This window comes from Phytophthora cinnamomi (assembly GCF_018691715.1).
Source record: "Phytophthora cinnamomi strain GKB4 chromosome Unknown Contig39, whole genome shotgun sequence".
In the NCBI taxonomy this organism is placed as follows: Eukaryota; Oomycota; class Peronosporomycetes; order Peronosporales; family Peronosporaceae; genus Phytophthora; species Phytophthora cinnamomi.
The window spans coordinates 200,682-217,744 of record NW_027150972.1 but is presented as its reverse complement, the minus strand read 5'-3'; the positions used below and the strand labels follow the sequence as shown (position 1 = coordinate 217,744).

The 17,063-nt window shown below is 54.0% G+C and overlaps 3 protein-coding genes across 3 annotated transcripts; 1 reads left to right on the top strand and 2 right to left on the bottom strand.

Annotated features, from left to right (window-relative positions):
* Positions 1-11,382: 11,382 nt before the first annotated feature.
* Positions 11,383-13,404, bottom strand: IUM83_10566 (uncharacterized protein; the record flags this gene model as incomplete). The annotated part of the gene is made up of 1 exon (XM_067935078.1): positions 11,383-13,404. The coding sequence occupies one exon, from the start codon at positions 13,402-13,404 to the stop codon at positions 11,383-11,385; it is 2,022 nt and encodes a 673-aa protein (XP_067791626.1).
* A 281-nt stretch (positions 13,405-13,685) lies between these two features.
* Positions 13,686-15,398, top strand: IUM83_10565 (adp-dependent glucokinase-like; the record flags this gene model as incomplete). Its single annotated transcript, XM_067935077.1, has 1 exon — positions 13,686-15,398. One exon carries the CDS (start codon positions 13,686-13,688, stop codon positions 15,396-15,398), a length of 1,713 nt encoding a protein of 570 aa, XP_067791581.1.
* A 117-nt stretch (positions 15,399-15,515) lies between these two features.
* On the bottom strand, positions 15,516-16,496 carry IUM83_10564 (Prostaglandin E synthase; the record flags this gene model as incomplete). The annotated part of the gene is made up of 1 exon (XM_067935076.1): positions 15,516-16,496. One exon carries the CDS (start codon positions 16,494-16,496, stop codon positions 15,516-15,518), a length of 981 nt encoding a protein of 326 aa, XP_067791625.1.
* Between the last annotated feature and the right edge of the window lie 567 nt (positions 16,497-17,063).

Here is a 17,063-nt window from a genome sequence, read left to right as displayed (position 1 = left end):
CACGAGAAAGAAGTGCTAAACGAAGCCTGGCCGAACGCAACTCAGTTGCTATGTCGGTGGCACGTTGAGACGTGGTTAAAGCGACAGTGCTCTCGCTTGGGAGGCTTGGATCGAGCGGGAACAAAGCGCTTAAAAGTGATCATGAAAGGTCTCGTAAACGCGGAGTCACAGGAAGAGTACGATGATGCCAAGGTTGCAATGTTGGAGACTGTCGGCAACGACAAGGATAATCACTTGTATATGAGTTTTATGCAGCACTGGGATACTACTACGGACGAATGGGTCATGTTCAAGCGCGGTGGGGTGCCCCATTTGAAAAACAACACGAACAATCGTCTAGAGTCGAAGTGGGGACGCGTGAAAGAAGTGATAGACGGCAACTTTACGATTGACGAACTAGTGACTATGCTGATTACGCTCCAGGAGTATGCAGAAGAACGTTATCTGGCGGAATTCCATCGCGTTGGTAGCCGTCCGCCCATGGCAGAAGACCCCGAGTTGACCGCATTAGCTCTGCAGCTCAGTGACTACGCTTTCCGAATGGTAGCAGAGCAGCACAAGTTTGCCGTCGGCCCGACCGCGAATTACGACATCGAAGTGGATGGCGCGAAGACAATTCTGACGAATCCAGCGACCGGAAAAGCACACAAAGTCGACGCGAGGGTACGCTTTCTGTATACTTTTTGTGTTTCGGTATGGATTCGGTTTATGGTGCTAACAATCTTTTGCTGTTGCAGCTCTCCTCGTGTGACTGCATCTTCAGAGAGGCGTGCCTGCTTCCGTGTCGGCACGTAATGTACGTCCGCAGCAAGGCCAACTACGAGACGGTGATTCCCCCGATGCGTACATTTTCGTCGAGGTGGATTGTTCAAAGTCCGGCAAACAACATTGACGCAGGCGTGGTTAGCCCTGGCGGTCTCAACCGCGTGAACTGCCCGCCTATTCGAGCGTTGCCCCCTGTTGACAGGGATACCAAGTACAGTCGGTGCAAGCTTCTCACTGAAAAAATAACTGATGTGATGTCACTCCAGCCGTCGACTACATACCGACTGGCAATGACCTGGCTGGAAGACTTTCACACCGCGCTTCACACGGGCAAGCTGGAGGATTTCACTGGGCGCAATGTAGCGGATGCTCGTAGCAGCTTCCTCAGTCTAACCCACATTTCAGTCCCCGCCAGCGTTACGATGTCGCAGCTCTCCTTTGCCGATCCAGGAGAGTGTCCACTGCTTAAAGACAAGCAGCCTGTTCCTGATATTCAAAAGTCGAATAGTCAGGAGAAGACGGTGGAGCCAGCGCCAGCAATTCCAATTATCACGTCACCGACTGTGGTAACGGAAGGAGCGGCTACTGAAAGTGGGGCAACCGACGCTACCCATCCTACACTTGGTTCAGCTAGTGCTCCGATTGTTTTTGCTTCACCTCCAAAACGACGAGCATTGTCTCGCCGTGCCGAAAAAAAAGAGGCGTCTAGGAAGGAGATGGAAACTGCGAAGCGCATAATAGCCAACATTCAAGAGGGGAGAAAGGCTCGCGCTGTTAAGTTGGCCCACATGGAGATTCTCAGCGGGCCCTACTCCAGAAGAACTGCGATGCCACTGGTGGAGAGGTTAGACCTACCACCTTTTGAAATCACGGGCGTGCTGGCAGTAGTCAGATTCAACGTCGGGCAGGCCGTTCCTGTCATCAAGTCGATTCCTCAGGCAGAGCGTATCCGCCACGCCATACAAGCTATCGACGAAGCAAACAATCACGACTTGCTCGCGAGGTGGGACGATTACGGCTACGCAACATACGAGCAGTTGAAGCTGATGGAAAAGGTGGTGACAGCGAGAAACAACGTCAATCTCGTGCAGGCGACTGTCGATTGGATCGACAAGGTGGAGGTTCAAGTGGAAGATGTCGTGGAGCCATTCAAGGACACGCTGGACGTCTCCAAGGTAAGCATGCGTGAAAACCTCAATTACACCGAAAGTTAACACAAATTATACAGAACTAACAATACTGAAAAATGTGGCTAGGCTGACTACAAAACCGCTGTTGAGGATCTGAATCTGGGCGAGTGGTTCTTCGGACGGCATCCGCAGTACGGCAATGAGCTCCTGGATTTTCGTGAAAACCTGTGGCTGCACACGGGCTCTATCATTGGCGCGCTGTTTGTGCTGCGAGAAACGTATGAGGATGTTGGAATCGTCAACCCCCGATTTCTGGACTTCGATACGATGGAACAGAGGGCTCGCGTCGCACGGTCGTATGGAGCTGCAGATCCTGGAGTGACGAGTGTGGTTAGCGTCGTCAACCTCAAACACCACTGGGGAGCGTTTTTTGTGGATCAGCGTCGGAAACGATGTTACCTCTTCGACCCCATGCAGCTTAAAAGCAACATTACCGCGCTCAAAGACGCAGTTCGAACCGTCGTTGAACCAATGCTCGACATGACGGACCAGCTCCATATCGAGACGATCACCGGGTGCGAGCAGAAAGACGGCACGTCGTGCGGTCTCTGGTGTTTAGTGGTGATAGAGCTACTGTTGTTTGGAGCTACACAAGAGCATTGAAGAAACTACTGGAACGACACCCTCTACAATAGTGTCGGCTACTTGCGTATGCGGTACTTGCACAAGATACTCAAGCTTCAGAATTACTTCAGTATTGGCGAAACAGAAGGCAATGAAGACAAGTACTAGAGTCAAGCGTATCTGGTAAGGAGTAAAGTGATACCAACAGATGCACGTTTCGTTTTTCGGACACGTATTTTGTTTTCGGTAATGTTTTGGTACAAAATAGAAAAACCAAAATTCACACAATGCACGGGACTTAGAGTTTTTCGCGTGTGCTCGGATCAAGTCGGCTTAACTCTAAATATCGAGTAAGAAATGTACCTTATGATTTCCATGCTTAAATGCCATACTATTTTTCAAACATTCATAGCGCGCATGCTTTCAGTGTGTGATTTGATTTGTTGTTTTATGTGTTCACTATTAATACGGTGTCGTATAACGGATCGTGCTAGAGCAACCGAAAATGGAATGGCGAAAGTGGGGAGCAAATCCTTAAGATGATGGGTAACGTCCTCGTTTCTGGTAGCTCCAGAAAATGGTCACTCGAATAGAATACGGCAAGTGGGAAATTTACGTCAATGGGTATGTTATACGACACCGTATTAATAGTGAACACATAAAACAACAAATCAAATCACACACTGAAAGCATGCGCGCTATGAATGTTTGAAAAATAGTATGGCATTTAAGCATGGAAATCATAAGGTACATTTCTTACTCGATATTTAGAGTTAAGCCGACTTGATCCGAGCACACGCGAAAAACTCTAAGTCCCGTGCATTGTGTGAATTTTGGTTTTTCTATTTTGTACCAAAACATTACCGAAAACAAAATACGTGTCCGAAAAACGAAACGTGCATCTGTTGGTATCACTTTACTCCTTACCAGATACGCTTGACTCTAGTACTTGTCTTCATTGCCTTCTGTTTCGCCAATACTGAAGTAATTCTGAAGCTTGAGTATCTTGTGCAAGTACCGCATACGCAAGTAGCCGACACTATTGTAGAGGGTGTCGTTCCAGTAGTTTCTTCAATGCTCTTGTGTAGCTCCAAACAACAGTAGCTCTATCACCACTAAACACCAGAGACCGCACGACGTGCCGTCTTTCTGCTCGCACCCGGTGATCGTCTCGATATGGAGCTGGTCCGTCATGTCGAGCATTGGTTCAACGACGGTTCGAACTGCGTCTTTGAGCGCGGTAATGTTGCTTTTAAGCTGCATGGGGTCGAAGAGGTAACATCGTTTCCGACGCTGATCCACAAAAAACGCTCCCCAGTGGTGTTTGAGGTTGACGACGCTAACCACACTCGTCACTCCAGGATCTGCAGCTCCATACGACCGTGCGACGCGAGCCCTCTGTTCCATCGTATCGAAGTCCAGAAATCGGGGTTGACGATTCCAACATCCTCATACGTTTCTCGCAGCACAAACAGCGCGCCAATGATAGAGCCCGTGTGCAGCCACAGGTTTTCACGAAAATCCAGGAGCTCATTGCCGTACTGCGGATGCCGTCCGAAGAACCACTCGCCCAGATTCAGATCCTCAACAGCGGTTTTGTAGTCAGCCTAGCCACATTTTTCAGTATTGTTAGTTCTGTATAATTTGTGTTAACTTTCGGTGTAATTGAGGTTTTCACGCATGCTTACCTTGGAGACGTCCAGCGTGTCCTTGAATGGCTCCACGACATCTTCCACTTGAACCTCCACCTTGTCGATCCAATCGACAGTCGCCTGCACGAGATTGAAGTTGTTTCTCGCTGTCACCACCTTTTCCATCAGCTTCAACTGCTCGTATGTTGCGTAGCCGTAATCGTCCCACCTCGCGAGCAAGTCGTGATTGTTTGCTTCGTCGATAGCTTGTATGGCGTGGCGGATACGCTCTGCCTGAGGAATCGCCTTGATGACAGGATCGGCCTGCCCGACGTTGAATCTGACTACTGCCATCACGCCCGTGATTTCAAAAGGTAGTAGATCTAACCTCTCCACCAATGGCATCGCAGTTCTTCTGGAGTAGGGCCAGGCTCCGTTTAGCACTTCTTTCTCGTGCAGGGCCTTGTCCGTCATTACCGCGCGGATGTTAGCCCACTCTGGATTGTTTTTCTTGAAAACAGCTACAGCCAACGCTAGATGAGGTTTTCCTCTGTCTGCACCAGCGCGTGTTGAACGTACTGACCCTACATGATAATAACGCATAAAAACATTCAGTAAGTTCAGTTTATTTTTGGTGTATACCTTGTGAATTGCAGCTTACCCGGCCAAATACATCGTGCACTGCAAAGGTAAAGAGCTTGTACCGGTTCACATTCGTGTCATGCGTCGAGTCCACTAAAACCACCTCGGGTTTTCGACACGACAACAACTGGAATGTTTGCTGCTGAAAGTCGGCGAAACATCCTCGAATGCTTTCTACGACGGCCAAAATATCGGAAAGCCCTCCAAAAGACTTTCAGCCATCGATTTCCCCACTTCAGAAGTGTCTGGATCTCTCTTGGGGTCTCCGGTGGATCTCCTGTTCTGCGGTCGGTGGGAGTTTGGGTGGTTTTCGGTGGTGACAGCATCTTCGAAGCCGTAATCTCCGTCTCGAGTATCCGTGTCGTCATGTTCACTCTCCACTTCAAATGCCTTCTCCTCCTCGTCCACGTAATCTAGGTCAACCGTATCTCCATGCGATTCAAGTTCATCTTCTTCGTCGAGCTGGTCCAGCGCTTCGGCAAGCGCGGTGTCACTTGATGTACGAACGGGCAGTGATGACATCGAGGTTTGGTCCTTTTTCGGTGTTTCGGCCAAGTTTTGGTCTGTCTTCGGTGTACCTTCACAGCTTTCGTCATCTTGATCTTGATGCGCGGGTATGGATGCCTTGACAGCTCTAAGTGCCTGACTGCTGCCGTTAACCGAGTCCAGTTAGTACAGCACCTGCTTCAGCTCCTCGCTCGTGACGGAATCGGAGTGCTCCCTCTCTTCTTTCTGCAACGATCGTAGCAAACTGCTCTCCCACGCCTCGTTCACTTCTTTCTCTTTCTTTCGATTGCGGACGTAGTCGCTGTACTTCACGCTCAGCACGCGCTCCTGATATGCAGTGAGCCTCTTCCCGCCGTGTCGCCTAGTCGACGGCGCAATCTCCTCTCGCGCATGGCGGCTGCCCACGCGAATCTTCACACGCTTTGCCTCCGCTTGTTGGTGACGTGGTAGTGGTGGAGGGTCGGGAGTGGGCGACTTGTACCGCTTGCTGTGGCCCGGATAAGGGAGGAGACCTTCTTCAGTGGGTGCGCGTATAACAAAGCATGTCAGACAACCAGGTATGTAGCGGGACAGGGCGGGCGCTTGGACGAACCATCGTGCGCGAGAACCGCACTCTTGGAGACAGAGGGAAGAGGGGGATTCTGAAATGGAAGGCTTAGAGAATCGGAAATTTTCAGATTTTGCTTTGCTCTCGCTAAAGTACGGCGAAGTTATTTTTTTAATTGCGCAGCTGCGTGATAGCACCTGGAGATGGGGCGCTCCGTATATTCATCGAAGAAACCAAAGGTACACCGAAGCAACCGAAAATGATGTTTTGACTGTGTATTTTCGGTTGCTCTAGCCTACTCCGTCGTTTGGGGCTGTTTTTCGGATGTCATCAAGTAACATTGGTGCAACATTCTCCTTCTCCTGGGATGTCATCGAGTAAACCAGCCATATCGTGACCGTTCCGACATCCCAACAGTTTCCGACAGTTGGGATGGCTACAAAATTGACCAATCAGAAGGCGGTCCCAATCAGAAGGACCGGTTCGGATCGGTTTAAACCGGCCCAGCTGATTGGGCAATGAGATGTGAAAAAGAAAATCCTATTTTTGCTACTCAATTCAGCCCACAAAGGGCCCTCTGCAGGCGCGAGGAAATGGCCTGAAACGGCCTCTAGGCCGAGAAATCGACCTTTTTCGATATTACTGCATTTTTGGCTCGGAGCAATGTGCTTACGAGCGGGTGAATTCATTAATGAGGCCGCATTGCCTGGTGAGGGTCCACTAATAGGGGCATCTTGACAGCCAGTCTGATGCGTGACAGTGATTGGGTGCTCATCTACCAATACAAAACCATCAAAGTGTGACAAAGTCGTTCGGTGATCACTATTGGCCTTTTTTCAGCCAGTAGGATGACGCCAACTGTCGCGGCAAGCACACGCACCTTTATTCGTGGCTGTGAGGCGCCCCAGCTGTCTAGGGGCTCCGACAGAGCCTCCCCTCTCTCAGTCTTCATTTTTTCCTAACTGGTGCGCGGACCTCCCCCTCCGTCCCCAAGACCGTGCCCACGCACAGCTCGCGCTCGTTTGCCCGCCTGCCCCCCCCCCCCCCCCAGCGCCATAGCTCAAGGTTAGAGCGCAGAGTTTCGGCTCTGAGGCTGTCGGTTCAAGTCCGACTGGCGCTTTCGTTTTGTTTGGGAATGGCGGGATGGCGGGTGCTGTGCTGCCAACCTGCTGATAGACGACGTGTGCTGGACGACGCGCTGAACGACGTGTGCTGGACGACGCGCTGAACGACGTGCTGGACGACTTGGTGACGGTGTCGATGGTTGACGGCGTGCCGCTGGTGCTGCTGGAGGATGGCGTACTGCGTTTGGACAGCGACAACGTGAAGGCGAAGGGCTGCTGCTGGACGAAGGCTTCTGCTGGACGAGGAGCTGCCGCTGGTGAGCTACGCGGCTCGCGGCAGAAGCTAATGGCAATGCTGGTGAAGCAGTTGCGGTGCGTCTATTGTATTGATAGCATGTTCTAACACAACCTATACGTGGCCTACTACTGTTAGGATGTCTTGTGTATCCAGTGGTGCAGGGTCCACGATTCTTCCGATTGCGAGTAGGCGCTTGTACGCCGTGACGCGCTCGTCGAGGACGCCAGCCTTGTGCAGCGGACGAAGCGCACGAAGGACACTCCCGGATCCCTTCGCGTTGACACCCCGCGACTTCAAGAAAGCAAGCACAGCCTTCTCAGCACGGCGCCCGGCGTCGAGGACTTGATCCTTGTAGTCCTCCGCCTTGACATCAAGCGCCCAGCCACCGACGAGGAAAAGCTTCATGAAGGCCACAACATGGCGCGATTCCGACTTCTTCTGTCGGTCGGTGGAGCTCCAGACCGGAGGTACTTTTGTGTACCACTCGTACCAAGAAGTCGACAGGTGAGTGGCTTGCTTTTTCCTGCGTTTGGGCTTGGGCTCGGGATCTGGATCTGACGTTGCTTCCCCTTGTTCATCTGCAGCTTGTGTAACCGTCGTGCTTGCACCTTTCAAGAGAGCAGCCTCGATGACCGCCAGGCGAGCGTTCAACGTGCGATTCATCGCAATAAGCTCCTCAATAACAGCGCTGTGGTGACACCCTCTGCATTCCCTTGCCTCATCGTGTTGCTTGTTGGAGCCCTCAGAACTAGTCGACGGTGCGCTGTTCAAGGCAGATGACCAAGCAATCATGTCGGCTCTAGAGATCCCAGCCTCGTCCAAGCACTCCTCCACGCGGACTACGATTGGTGCGCAAGGCGACAGCATCTTCAGTTGAGGGAAGTACTTCACCAGGTAAGCGGTAAGTACTGCGAGAACCTTGTGGCTGACGTTGAATCGGGAGTCATTTAATCCCGAGCACGAGCTGTAGAGCAGGTCTTGAAGGCGCGCAAGCTGCTCCTGCGTGGAGTGATCCAAGGCTGCTACGTCCACTACGTTGGGCACGTCGTCGACACTCCACCCGCTCAGCACGCGTGCGACCTTGCGGTCTTCCTGCGGTGTGTTAAACACGTATGCAAAGCCCTTGTTTACTTTGCTCATATCCCAGGCACCCCTGTCGAAGATCCACTGCGGAGCAAGCCTCTCGTCTGCGTTCGCGTGTTGGGCGCCACCACGCCGAAAGGAGTGTGACGAGAGGGCCTCTGATGTTCCAGCAGGGTTTGCGACGCGCTTGAGTAGACGGTTCACGTAGGCTTGGACACCATCTTCTCCACGAGCCGATTCTGCTGAGTGCGACGGCGCTGGCTGACTTGGACTTGCAGCTTGCGGAGATGAAGCAGCGGTGCCTTCTGTGTTCCCGGTGGCGCGTGCGCTCCCGGACGAGCTTGCAGCTGCCGATGCAAAGCTTAACGAGATCGGATCCGCCTCCAGCAACTCGGCCAGCGGGATACCAGGGCAGCTTGCGGCTGCTTCGGCGGGCACAAGATCGGGAAGCTGACTGAGCAGAGAGCCGCACGGCGCATCCTGCGTGGCCAAGGCGACAGCCAATGCGTGGATCGGACAGGTCAAGAAGTCCGCCTTGTCAGGTACAAGCGTCAGCCCCTGTTCCTCAGCGGTTTTGACGCGTAGCAAGCGTACGTAGAAAACTCCATCGGCTGATACTGACACGTGCTGCTTCTTGATATACCCCAGGTCCGAGGAGCGTCCAAAGCAATGCCACATCAGGCAGGCAAGAGCTGCATCCTGATAGTCGGCGTTCACTCGAGCGTTGCTGTAGACATACTGAGTGAGTGCACGTAAGTCCTCTTTAGTACAAGGAGGCGCTTTGTTAACAACACCTCCTTTTTCTCTTTTCAGACAGTGCTTGTCCAGAGTTTTACTTTGTTTCAGAAGCTGTAGTTCCGTAGGCACCCTTAGGTGAGGATACAGATCAAACAGCCAGAGTTTCACGTTTCTATAATACGAAACGGCAGTATTGCGAGCAAGCTTGCCCTTCTTACCTTCATGTGTAGCCAGGTAGAACCCAAAGCGGTCCATGATTGAGGCAAAGCGCTTACCAGTAGTATCCACCGCAATGCTAGCCTGTACGTACTCTAGGCTCACTAGCTCATCTTGAAGCATACACTTAAAAGCGCTAACAGCGGTGCTGCGTGCTTTTTGCGTGTTCGCAGGCACGAACGTTGTCAAGCTCATGTCTGCTTCGTCTGCTTTTTAATTGTGAGCTGTCCCAGCCACCAACAATCATGTCTTGCCTATTTGCTGCCTATCCTAGGACAGTGCCGAGATATCGGAATATTCAAAATCTGCTAACAATATATTTTAGTATTATTGTTTGTATGAGCATATTCATATTTTGATGCTAGTTCCGACAAATATTTGTCGGAATTCGTCGGAAGAGGATACCCTACCCCTACCGATTTTAATTGGTCAAAGGTGAATTTAGCTAACACCTCATTGGACAATATTCATCCTTTTACATTAACCAAATTCACCTCTGTCGGAAAAGTAACTATATTCATCCATATCTCGAATAGATGACAACCCTGGAGTAGGAGAACGTTGAACCAATGTTGCTTGATGACATCCGAAATCGAGCGGAAATCCGTCGTATGGAGCTTGACAGCGATGGATACAAAGGCCTGGAGGAGATGTTGATGTTTAAAACCGCCGAGATGGCTGGTGTTGCACCTATGTTACTCGAAGACCTCCGGGTGATGCACCAATGTTACTTGATGACATACGAAAAACAGCCCCCAACGACAGTTCTTCGAATTGCGATCTTCGGCATTCGACATCTCGTGGGCCACGAGGGACGTGCTGTTCTCGTCGCTGCAGGGAGAGTGCGCCTTCATGATGCCGCCGCCGCACCGGCTGCGCCGCCCGCTCACTACAGCCACCCGGCCGGTTTCTTCGTCTGGCTCATCGACGAGCCCGTGAACACCTACGTCTCGCGTCGTATCTCGTTCGGCTTTCTCGACTTTATCTCCCTTTACTCCTACCCTTGCTCAGTGGTCCAAGTATCTGTTCTACCACTATCCGCCTGTTCAGTAGCTGTGGCCCCTACTCATATGTCATTAGTATCGTTCAGCTGTTACCATTGGCACAACGGGTATGCTTTCCTGTTACCTGGTAAATTTCATATGTTATTTCGTTGTTTACCTAGACCAAGTCGTAGATATGGACTCCAGGAAACACTGCTTGTTGGCCGGTAAACGTGGGAGTGCGGAGTGGGCTAGTCTGTTAAGTTTCGTCCTACCAACATGTATTGGCGTATGCGTCTATTCTTTTTGCGAGCTGTGCACGCCCTGATATTTATTATCGTACATGTGCTAGTCACAGCCACCCTCGTCCTCACTGACCACTGCTTAAATGTTTTAGTTGCCATGTTCGGATGAAGTATATCATACACTTCATCCGAACACGGTGACAATATACAGTATATCTACTACATTGTGCTCATGGTATGCTTTTCGATAACAGGTTTTCAGGTCAACAGATAGGCAGTGCTGATTCTCAGTCGATAGGCAACAGATAAATAGTGCTTGCAACAGGCGAGCAGTGACTGTGGAGTCCCAACAGACGAGCAGGGGGAGAACAACAGAAATAATTATTTTCCGGTCCAAGCCTCCAACATCAGCATTGCCAGAAGAAAAACGGTTATGCGCTCTATCCGCTGCTGTTTTGCAATCTTTTAATATATTCCTTTTCAGTCTGCATGTCGTTTGTTTCAACCTTCGAACTGCGCCTCCCCCCCCCCCGGGTCCACCACCCGGGTCCCTAAATGCTAAGGATCCTGAAATTAATTCCCAGGCCGTGAATTATACAGTAGTTACACGGCGATCACATGGGTATACCGATGATTGTTCATTTTGGCAGCATGATCAAAGCGTTCAACTCAATTATCACAGTTGCATGGGTAGCTAGTGGAGAATACGCATCCTCGTGTCGTTTTCATTTGAAAATGAAGTGATACTGCTACCGTCTCCAACGCATGAGTTTGCATTCGCGACGTAAAAACATGCATCAGCCGACACAATAATACAGAAGTAACGTTATGGATTTCGCATGACCCAAGTTGTGCGTACAAGACGTACACGATATTGAAGTAGCTCGGCACGTGTATCTTGTAGTTCAGCTACTCGGTCCGGGGCACATACGAGTTGAAAAAACTCTGGCCAACCCAATCCGCCGTCTTGTCCGTGTAGAGAGGTGCGCCCTCGATAAAGTTTGCGGCGTCGTTTGCGTCTCCCTGTCCTGAGTACTTGGCCAACGATGGATACGGGAATACGGGTCGACTGCGGATGACCACCGATTCCGCCGACATCCAGGGCGGCAAGTCACGTTCCGTGCTTGTAAGAATCGCGTGGGGTGCACTTCCTTGTTCGACCCAATCCAGCAACGGGGTCACCAGATCGAACGCTGCCATGCCCTCGCCGCGACCGCAGTGCTGCACACCCGGGAACAGATAGAGCCGCTCAAATTCCGCAACTTGCTCTGTGCCGCCCATTTGTTTCTCGAGTGCTTCATGATAGGCAATGGTAGTGTGAGGCGAAATGTGCTCATCACACCATCCATGCCACAAGATCAGTTTGCCACCTGCAGCCTTGAATGCAGCCAGGTCCGGGTTCGTGGCATCTAGAAGCAGGTGTCGGGGGCGCAGTCGCTCCACAGTCGCCTCCGTGAATTGAAGATCATTGAGCGAATATGTCTCCGGCGGGTTGGGCTCAAAGATTAAATACCGTAGAGCCGCAAGGGCGATATGGGCGCTCATGACCGGTTGGTTCTGTCCCCGGGGCACGAAAACGCCTTCCCACGCCATCTCCGAGCCGAACTGAGACTGCCCGACCGTCAGATGTCTTCCAGTGGCTGGGTCAATCGGTCCATTGTAGAACTTACGGATCGTCTTCACTTCCGCTTCTGTCAAGCACTGTCGGTCTTCATCCCCGATGGCGATTTCTCCTGGGCATTGAAGCTCGCGAGGATCGAAATTGCAGAGTCTCGGTTCTGAAAGCAGGCCGTCAACAAGCCCGTCCTGCGCATCGCAGGCCCGAAGGACGGCAGCGTGTAGCAGCGGCAACTTGGAAGCTGTCACAATTGCTGTGGGGCCACCACCGTGCCGTGGAGGACCACGACCAGGAGGGGATGGAGGACCGTGTCCGGGAGGACCGCGGTCCTCGGGGCCTGGCGGTGGGCCACGCATCATCGGCGGCAGCTCGGGCATCGGCCCATCGATATTGCTCATGGCAAGCCATCCGTGGTGGAGACTGTTCTGGAACTGGAAGAGCATGGCAGGCGCTCCCGCCAGTATGCCGTTGAAGTCATCCGGGTAGCGTATTGCCTCCATAACCACTTCGCGACCGCCATCGGAGCATCCGTTGAAGTAGGAATATCGTGGCTTCTGCGCGTAGTACGCTTGGATCAACGTCTTGCTCACCACAGCCGTGAGGTGCTGCGCGCTGTACGCGAACGATTTCCGTCGCCCCGGGTTGTTCGCGAACGCCTTGCCGTCCATAGCACCGCCCATGTCGGTCGCTGCCAGAACGAACTCGCCCCCTTTCACTTCCTTCGATCCAGAAGCCGCGTTCACCTGCATCCTGATCATGCCACAGAGGCCGCCACACCCAATTTGCATGTAGCGTTGCGTCCACGTGCGAACGGGTAGCAGGACCTGCCAGTTCGTCGACGACGGCAGCGTGCCCTCCACAGAGCAGTACAAGACGCCCTCGTGAGTCGTTTCCGCCGCAGATGTGACGGTGGCACCGCCATCCTCCGCGATGTGCGAGAGGTCGACACCCAGCAGCGACTCGCAGTCCACGGCGGGCTGCACCACGCCCAAACCTGCGGTTGCGGCGTCTTGGAGCACGCGGGCGTCGCCCGAAAGCGGATCAGCGGGCGAGACACCTGCAATGGCATTGACAGCAGACTCCTGACTGGTCTCCGACCGGTGCGAGCCTACAGCGGTGTCATTGCCGCCAGCCTTGTTAAAGCTTGTGGACAACTCGGCCAAAAGGAGTGCGTCACACGTCGCAGAGTGCCTGGCCAGAGGCAACGTCGACAGTACCGACCCGCCAGCGACAGTTCCAGCCGCTACCGCCGAAAACACTAGCACTGCTAGTGCTGCTAGTAGCAGTGCACGCGTAGCAGTACAAAAGACCATGGTCTCAGCTGTGCCGCAAGTCTCGAAGTGATGCAGCGTGGGTGACAAGCAAAACGTCCACATGTACCCAAGTTCATCGAGCACCGAAACGTTGATGAACACTCGTCGCGCGTTTCGATTGGTTAAAACCATATAACATTCCCCATTGGCTGAAAATTGTCTTCCTGATCTAAGTGAAAGTATTCGCGTGGGTAATATATTACTGTACCCTGTAACCTTACGTACCACCCCAATCGCCCACTTTATCTGGACCTTCATCGCCTGCCTCCCCCTTCGCCGCCATGTACAGCGCGTCGCAGCTCCTGGCGCTGGGCGTGTCCCTGGCCGTGTGCGCGGCCGCCGTGCTGTACGCCGACCTGTTCGCCGAGCTGTTCCCCGCGCGCGAGGCGTCGCTGAGCGTGGCGGAGCAGCAGCAGATGCTGGCGTCGCTGGTCTTCCACGCGACCAAGAGCGGCGACGCCGCCGCCAACGGGGCCAACACCAACGCGGACGCTCGCGCGCCGCCGCGACTGGCCTTCTGCTGCAGCGCCGACCTGGACGTGGCCGTGCCCGCCGTGGAGCTCATGCAGAGCGTGCAGGAGGTGGAGCGCCAGCACCACCAGAAGAAGAAGAGCAAGGCCGGCTTCAACAAGGCCGGCAAGCACTCGGCCGGCCTGGCCAAGCGCCACCACGAGCGCATCGGCTCGCTCAAGGAGCTGCAGGAGAGCTTCGCCTACTACTTCTCCTCGGGGGCCGCCGCCGAGCAGAGCATGCTGTCCCCCGAGCAGTTCCGGGAGGTCGTGGCGCTGGCCGACGCCCTGCCCGGGGTGAAGAGGAAGGTGGGCGGCAACGCCGCTACGATGGCCGAGAGGGCCTCGGCGGAGGGGTGTGTGGTGCTGCTCGGAGCCGCCATGGGCATGGAGATGAAGCCCTACTTCCGGGACCCGCGCATCCAATTGGTGGGCCATTTGGACGAGCACCAGCACGAGGACGTACACCTCGTGCTCGAGTACTCGAGCGGGGATGAGTTTAGAGGACACGTCTCGCCCCGCGCGAACAGGTACTACTTGAACCACGACGTGCACAATGCAAGACTGTCAGTGCTGGAGGAGTTCGAGCAGTCGCTTGATGCGTTCAAGCCGGACTTGGTTGTGTTTGGAGGACTCCAGCTGATGGAGGTGGAGACGGACGAACGGGGACGCCTGATGCGGCTCGAGGCTCTGTCGGAGGTGCTGCAGAACCTCTTCGTGGCCAAGACGCCGACCCACTATGAGTTCGCGGCTGTGTCGGACTTCAGTCTCTTCGATGACACGGTTCGACTCGTGCTGCCTTGGGTGGATTCGATTGGACTGAACGAGCAGGAGCTGTTTATCCTGCACCACTTCCTGGTTACTGGTGAGGAGGGCACGGCTACGACATCTCGTCCTACGGTGGCGGAGATCAGTTCTCAGCTGCACGACGTCATCCAGTTCGCTTCGAAGGCCAAGAAGAGCTTCCAGACGTCTGGCCAGGACAAGAAGGACGACGATGATGACAGCCAGGACAGTTACGCCCTCGCGCAACTTTCTCGCATCCATTTCCACACACTGCAGTTCCACATTGTGTGCCAGCAGGAGGGCAGCATGTGGGAGGACCCGACGACGGCACTCGTTCAAAGTGCCCTCATGAGCTCCAAGGTTGCATGTGGCAAGCCGCCGGCTCCTAGCAGTGAGGCTGCTGGTGACGACGAAGACAAGCCTAAGCCCATGCGCACAAGTGCCGAAATGGAAGTGGACCCGGAGCGCATTGAGGTTTTACTGGCTCGCCAGCAGCTTCTGAGCAAGAGTCAGGGTCTCAAGGTGGATTTGGATCCGTTCTCGCCCGTCGTCACGTGGCAGGAGGCCGACTTCCAGTGCCACCTTGTGCCGATGCTGGCCTGCAAGAAGCCCGACCACACTGCCGGGCTGGGAGACAACATTTCTGGCACGGGCGTGGCATACCACCGCATCCAGAAGAAGGACGAGGCCAACAACTAGGCTAGTAGATGTGTGCACTCCGCAGTGAAAATGCCTTTTATATAGAACTGCACCACTAACTGAGCGTACGATAATTGAACGTTTGCTTAGCTCCATGCCTGTCGCCTCTAGTATTGTCTAGTTGCTAGCCGTACGTGAGGTCGGGCCGACCTTGGCAGTCATGCGCATGAACCACGGCTCGATGTTGGTCTCACGCATCATGTCGTTGTACGTGTCCAGTCCGTGCATGGCGCGAAGGACGCCAAAGACCGACAGATCAGCCATGTTAGGCTCTTCGCCTCCCAAGAACGGGCGCTTCTCACCAATGGCCTCCACCCAGCTGTCCAGTGCCGTGTACAGGGCTTGACGCTCGTCGTCAATGCCGTATTTCTTCTTGGAGCGCTTGGCGATGAGGTACATGATGACCGCTCCAGCGTACTTGGACATGCGGCGCTCCATGGGGGTAAACTTGCCCTCCGTTAAACAATAATCAAAGGCCTGCAGCGCCTCCGGCACGGTGCGGTAGATGTTGGGCGGCGTCAAGAGGATGAGCTTCTTGTCGACCCATTGGCGCCACTTGTCCTCCTCCTCGAGCGCTTCCTCGTCCTGCTGGTGCGAGCCCTCGGGGGCCGGCACGAGCTCCCGCAGACGCGAGATAATAGCGGACGAGTCCACCACCACCTCGTCGTCGATGCGCACCACCGGCACTTTGCGGTAGTCCGTGAAGGCCTTGGTCTCCTTCTTGGTGAGCGGGTTCACCTCCACCACCTCGTACGGGATGTTCAAGTAGTCCAGTACGGCCTTCACCTTGCAGCAGTACGGGCACGGCTCGTACTGGTAGAGGACCACGCTGGGAAGGGCATCGCCGCCCTTATTTGCCACGGCCGCGGCTTCCACGGCGGGCGCAGAGCAGAAGGCGCAGGCGGCGCTGGTGCTGGCGGCGGCCACGAGACCGGCGCGCTGCAGCAGCGGGGAGGACGCGATGGGGGCCGCCGAACGCAGGCGCGACGAGCGGAAGCTCGCACTGGCAGACGCGAAGGACTTGGACGCCGAAGGACGCGAGAGGGCCGAGGACGCGCGCACGCCGCGCCCGAGCCGCACCACCGCACGTTGCAGCATCTTGTTGTTGCCTTTTATTGTGCGGCGGAGACTGTGCAACGACGGGATTGGCTGGAATCCTTGTTGGGTGCGATTGGATAGAAAAAGGAAATACGTAGTTTGCGATTGGATGGAATGTGTGCGACGTGGATTGGTAGAAATAGGCAGGGTACGCTGTACCAGGAGGGGTACGTCAGCGTGGTTTTGCTGCGGCCTTGGCTGGCCCACTCGTTTTCACCGTGTCGGAGCATGGGAAGGAGCTTGTCTGCCAATGCGCGAGGATGCGCAGGGCAAGATCTACCAAAGTTGTGAAACGCATAGCTTCAGGCTGGCAACAATGGTTACACCAAGACCGCCCGACTGTTGGGCCGTCTTGGTCATAACTCAATGGATGCGCTGGTATCAACTCTTAATACATGTACATGTAGTTTTCGCGCGCACTTTCGGTGCAAATCGTCGTATGCGATGGGAGGCGCTGCTGGCCAAGCATTGCCCAGCGGCGTCGGGGTCTATGCAGGGCTTTGGTGCTTCGTCGCTTGTGATTGGTCGAAACTCGCATTTCAGCCAATCAGAACCCGCCATCCCTGT